The 6000-nt window shown below is 24.7% G+C and overlaps 1 protein-coding gene across 1 annotated transcript; it reads left to right on the top strand.

The window, feature by feature from the left end:
• Window positions 1–213: 213 nt before the first annotated feature.
• Window positions 214–1827, top strand: OCT59_006141 (uncharacterized protein; the record flags this gene model as incomplete). Its single annotated transcript, XM_066141074.1, has 10 exons — window positions 214–265; window positions 343–384; window positions 462–503; window positions 702–743; window positions 913–953; window positions 1192–1233; window positions 1311–1362; window positions 1443–1494; window positions 1707–1748; window positions 1824–1827. 10 exons carry the CDS (start codon window positions 214–216, stop codon window positions 1825–1827), a joined length of 411 nt encoding a protein of 136 aa, XP_065997903.1.
• Window positions 1828–6000: the final 4173 nt, after the last annotated feature.

Raw genomic sequence — 6000 nt, 5'->3', positions numbered from 1 at the left:
GCTGAAAGTACCAGTTCCGGACTCCATTTCAAAGGTAAAACTTCGAAACTAATATTTTTTATATACCGGACGTTGTCTAACGTTCGGTTTTATTATTTTCTTGTCCTGGACGCCAAAGAACAGCTCTGGACTCTTATTTTGAAGGTAAAATCTTTACCTTTGAAATTTTTTTTTATATTTTTGTTTAACGAACGTCACTAACATTCGTTTTTCATGTTTTTAGGTCCTGAAAGCCAAAGAACGGCTCCAGACATTTATTTCGAAGGTAAAGTTTACCTTCGAAATATTTTTTTAATTTTATTTCAACGAATATTAATTAACATTCGTTTTTCATGTTTTTAGGTCCTGGGCGCCAAAGAATGGCTCTGGACGTTTATTTTGAAGGTAAAGTTTACCTTCGAAATATTTTTTTAATTTTATTTCAACGAACGTTAATTAACGTTTGTTTTTCATGTTTTTAGGTCCTGGGCGCCGAAAAATGGCTCCAGATGTTTATTTCGAAGGTAAAAATCTTTGAAATATTTTTTTTTTATAATTTAACTTTAACGAACGTTAGTTACATTTGTTTTTGTATTTTATAGGTCCCGACGCCAAAAAATGGCTCTGGACTCTTATTTCAAAGGTAAAGGTTTTACCTTCAAATTTTTTTTTTATATTTTGTTTAACAAACGTTAATTAACATTCGTTTTTACGTTTTATAGGTCCTGGACGCCAAAGAATAGCTCTGGACTCTTATTTCGAAGGTAAAGGTTTTACCTTCAAATTTTTTTTATATTTTTGTTTAACAAACGTTAATTAACGTTCATTTTTACGTTTTATAAATCCTGGACACTGAAGAATAGCTCTAGATGTTTATTTCGAAGGTAAAAATCTTCAAAATATTTTTTTTAATTTAACTTTAACAAACGTTAGTTACGTTCGTTTTTGTATTTTATAGGTCCAGAACGCTGAAGGTATGTTCCGGACCCATTTGAAAGTTCTGTTTGAAGGTAAAACTTTCAAATTATTTCTTTTAATTAATTTATTAACGAAATGTTCAGTTTATAACGTTTCGTTTCTTTTTTTTCAGATAAAGGAAGCTGAAATAAGTTCCAGACTTTCATATCGAAGGTAAAACAAACCTTCGAAAATTAATTTTTTTTTAATTAATTTATTGACAAAACATTTCTAACGTTTTGTCTTTTTTTTTAGGTAAAGGAATCCGAAAACGAGTTCCAGACTCCCATATCGAAGGTAAAACCTTCAAATTTTTTTTTTCTTTTTTATTTATTGACGAATGTAACTAACGTTCGTATTTCCTTTTTTTTTAGATAAAGGAAGCCAAAAACTTGGACTCCCATACGAAGGTTTTCCCATACAAAGGTAAAATCTTCGTAAAAAAAAATTTTTTTTATTTAATTTATTGATAAACGTAACTAACATTTGTATTTCCTTTTTTTTAGATAAAAGAAGCCAAAAACTTGGACTTCCATACGAAGGTTTTCCCATACAAAGGTAACATCTTCGTAAAAAAAAATTTTTTTTTATTTAATTTATTGACGAACGTAACTAACGTTCGTATTTCCTTTTTTTTTAGATAAAGGAAGCCGAAAACTTGGACTCCCATACGAAGGTTTTTCCATACAAAGGTAAATCTTCATAAAAAAAATTTTTTTTATTTAATTTATTGATGAACGTTAACTAACGTTCGTATTACTTTTTTTTAGGCAAGGGAATCCAAAAACAAATTCTGGGATCCCATATCGAAGGTAAAACCTTCAAATTTTTTTTTTCTTTTTTATTTAAACAAACGTTAACTAACATTCATATTTTATTTTTTTTAGGTAAAGAAAGCTGAAAATGAGTTCGATCTCCCATATCGAAGGTGAAACCTTTGAAAAAAATTTTTTTTAATAATTATACTTAACGAAGCATTTTCTAATATTCATTTTTGTATTTTGTAGAAATACGGCTCTCTAGATGCCCCCTGAACAGAATTTTGAAGGTAACCTTTGAAATTCTGTTTTTTTTGTTTTTATTTAAACGAAACGTTAGCTAACGTTTTGTTTTTCTTTTTTGTTGTAGGTTTCGGTACTCCAAGGCTTCCAAAACGGGTAAATGGTAAGTTTCACAACGAGAGTTGTGAAACTTTAAAATTTATTTTTTTTTTCAAAGAACGTTTCTAACGTTCTTTCTTCTTTATATAGGGACGCTGGGCTTCTTTAGACGAACCAGACTAGATTTTTTCAGGATTTCAAAGGTATTTACCTTCAAAATTAATTTTTTTTAATGTTTAACGAAACATTTACTAACGTTTCATTTGTCTTTTCTTTTACTTTTTGCAGATTTACGACTTTTGGACAGAATTTCGAAGGTAAAATTCCTTCAAAATTCTTTCATGTTTTTTAATTTGCGAAACGTTTACTAACATTTCAGTTGTTTTTTTCTGTAGGGTTTTTTTCTCTGGCTCCTGGATGAAAGAATTTGAAGATATATCTTCAAAATTCTTTATAATTTTTTTTTTATTCTTCTTTAACGAACATTCTACTTACGTTCATTTTACTTTATTTTTTAGATCCTGAGATTTTGTGTCAAACATTTCGAAAGTAATAACTTTGAAATGATTTTCTTATTTCTAACAAATATCTCTGATTTTCTATTTTATTTTGTTGTTTATTGGAATCGAACCAACTGGAACAATGTCCAAACCATTAAAAACATGTAAATGTGTAGTAAAGAGATGATAAATAGCAATGACTAGTAATAGATTTCAATTGTATTTGTAAACTTGTTAATATATAATAAAAAAGTAATTTTGATTATATAAATAAATTAGTAATTAATGCAATAAATTAATTTGTATTATTGTGACGCAGATTTTTACTGAAAAAAATTGCTGAGGTATTTTGAAGGTTTTTTATTTAAAAATCTGCGCAGAACTTTGTTATTTATAAAATCTGCGCAGTTTTTTATTAAAATTTTCCTCTAATATTTTGCGTCAGGGTATAAGATCTGCGCAAATATAATTTCTGAAAATTTGTGCAGATCTGCTCTCCAAAAAATTTTCTGATGTATAACTCACATTTGAGTTTTAGCAAATTCAATCAAAATTAGGTTAAACTTATAATTTTAGATAGAACAAATTGATTGAAAATTAATTAAAAGTCATAATTATAAGTTTTAGCAAATTGTGTTGATTTTACAAAGTCATATTTTATATTTGAGCAAATTGGTACTTTTTTTTAAATTTAACTTATCCTTTTTTTTAACTTTTACTGATAATATTTTTAAAAATATTAGTTTCAGGGTCCAGATTATATTTTGGCCAAAATTAAGTATAATTCTAGCTAAAACTAAGCATAATGCAGGCCAAAACCCGTCCGATTAGTTTCGCAACATTTTTTTTATTTTCAGTTTTTTGTGATTATCTTGGCATCCAGTAATCCGATTTATGCAGATTTTTTTTAATTTGTAGAGCTCAATGAGGGCTACAAAATAAAAAAAGTTCGCATAAATTGGACCACTGGATGCCGAGATAATCGCAAAAAATGTGATTTTTTTTTGAAATTTAGGTCAATTTGCTAAAAAGTTATACTCATATTTTGAGTTTTAGCAAATTAGTATAGATTTAAAATGTGATAATTTGATTTTTAGCAAATTAGGTCTATTTTAGCAGAAGCAAAAAGTGCTAAATTCATGCAAATCAGTTATGAGTTATATATATGATGTCTGGGATCCTAAACAAATGAAAAGAATGAAATAAACAGAAATTAAATGAAAAAAAAATGAAGAAAAATGAAAAATAAACAGAAAAATAAAAATAATTAAAAATAATTAAAAAGAAATGAAAATAAATGAGAAAAAAATAAAAGAAGATAATAAACGAAAAAGGATTAAAGGGAAATGAAAATAATAAAAAGGAATAATGAAAAATAAAAACAAATAAAAAGGATGAAGGAAATGAGAGAGAGAAAAAAATAAAGAACCACAGAAACACTGCCCATAAAAAAAAAAAGAAACTAATTAAGTACTGACTTAAAAAAAAAAATGCAAAATAATAAAAAAAACTGTTCTACTTACCTTAATTTCAACTATTTTAAAAAGCCATTTTAAAATTAACTAAAGAAAACATAATTAATAAAAGGAAAGAAAAAAATTAACATGACAGAAAAGTGATAAAATAATAAACAAACCTCTGAAAGGTTTAAAAAAAAGAACTTGAAATTTGGCAAAGAAAAAAGTGCAAAGGATTGTATGTTGTAAAAGAAAAATGTGTCTAAAAAAAAATGATAATTGTTTATTAGTTATGTGATAATATTTATTATGATTAAATTGTATTACTTCCCCACGAGATATACATTATTTTTATTAATATTATATATATATTATATATAGTAATCATATGTAAAAAATTAATAAAAATTATGTATAATTACTAATATTATTCTAATAAATTTGTAAATATACTGGATTAAATAATAATAATAATAATAATAATAAATATTGGTGTAATAATAAGTAATAATGAAAAACATAGGAAGATTATCATTTAACTATAAGTTATTAATAAAAATATTAGTGTAACTATAAGTAATAATAAAAAAAATTATCATTTAACTGTATCATTAATAAAAAATATTGGTATAACTAATAAATGATAATAAAAAATAATAGCAATAGAAAATTATTATTTAACTGTGAGTTATTAATAAAAATATCGGTATAACTATAAGTAATAATGAAAAACAATAGAAAAATTATAAATTATTAATAAAAAATATTGGTGTAATTATAAGTCATAATGAAAAATGATCATTTAACTGTAAATTATTTTTAAATGTAAAATATAATATCAATAAAGATGATGTAATATTAATTCACAATTAATTAATGGCTCGAAGGTTCTTTATTTTTCAGTTCTTTCTGATTGGACAGAATTCATTTTGCGCAATAATTTTCCATCCAGTAATCGTAAAAACCCAATCAATAGCTCATTGGAATCGTCTCAACGAGATGATTCTAACGAGCTATTGAATAGATTTTTACGATCACTAGATGGTAAATTATTATGCAAAACGGATTCTGTTCAATCAGAAAAGAACTGAAAAATGGAACCGAACTGAACCATTCAGAGCTTTATTCACAATTATTAAAAATAAGCAAGAGCAAATTTTTTTTATTTAAAGACCTGTAAAATTTTTTTTTACAATTTTTTTCAAAAATACAAAAATTTTATTTTTTGCAATAATATTTTTAATTATTTTATATATATTATATCATACAAGACCTATATTGCTTCATTATTTTCTATTTATTTAAATTTTAAAAGAAGCTGAGAAACTGAAAAAAAAGGTGTACATTTTTTATTTTGCAAATTTAGATTAGTTTAGGATATTAGTGATATTTTGAAGAACCATGATTAAGAATGTCAAAAGTTTCAGTTACAACCAATTATAACTGGTCTTTACCAGTTCAGTTACGATTCAGTTTCAGTTTAAGACTGACCAGTTAAACGTCAGTTTATATATAAAAAAACTGACAAAAAAACTGATCAGTTAATTTTATATTCCAAAAGAAAAAAATGTTTGTTTTATTAATTTTATTGAAAATACTATTAAAAATTATGATTTAGTTGTATATATACTATATATATAGTATTCTTATTTTTGAAATAATAAGAAAATTTATTTTTTAATAGATTAGTTATGTATATACCAGAAATTTTGTACTACTATTATATAACTAATAAACTCATGAATTGCACTACCTTGCAAAAAAAAAATAAGAAAATTTATAATTTACGCATTGATCACGTGATTTTTTATTTTGCTGAAAAAAATCACAAAATTAATATTATTATCGTAAAAAAATTATAACTAAGAAATATTATCAAAATAAAATTATAATTAATACTTTCTAACATTAATTCATTCAATTTGCAGTAATTTTGCGATCGGTTTTGCAATTTGGTTTTATCGGTCAGTTTTGTGGTCAGTTCGATTTTAATTGAAAATCGCAGTT

The sequence above is a fragment of the Rhizophagus irregularis genome, chromosome 14 (assembly GCF_026210795.1).
Source record: "Rhizophagus irregularis chromosome 14, complete sequence".
Lineage (NCBI taxonomy): Eukaryota > Fungi > Glomeromycota > Glomeromycetes > Glomerales > Glomeraceae > Rhizophagus > Rhizophagus irregularis.
The sequence above is the reverse complement of the archived record's forward strand: the minus strand, read 5'-3'. Positions and strand labels throughout refer to the sequence as shown.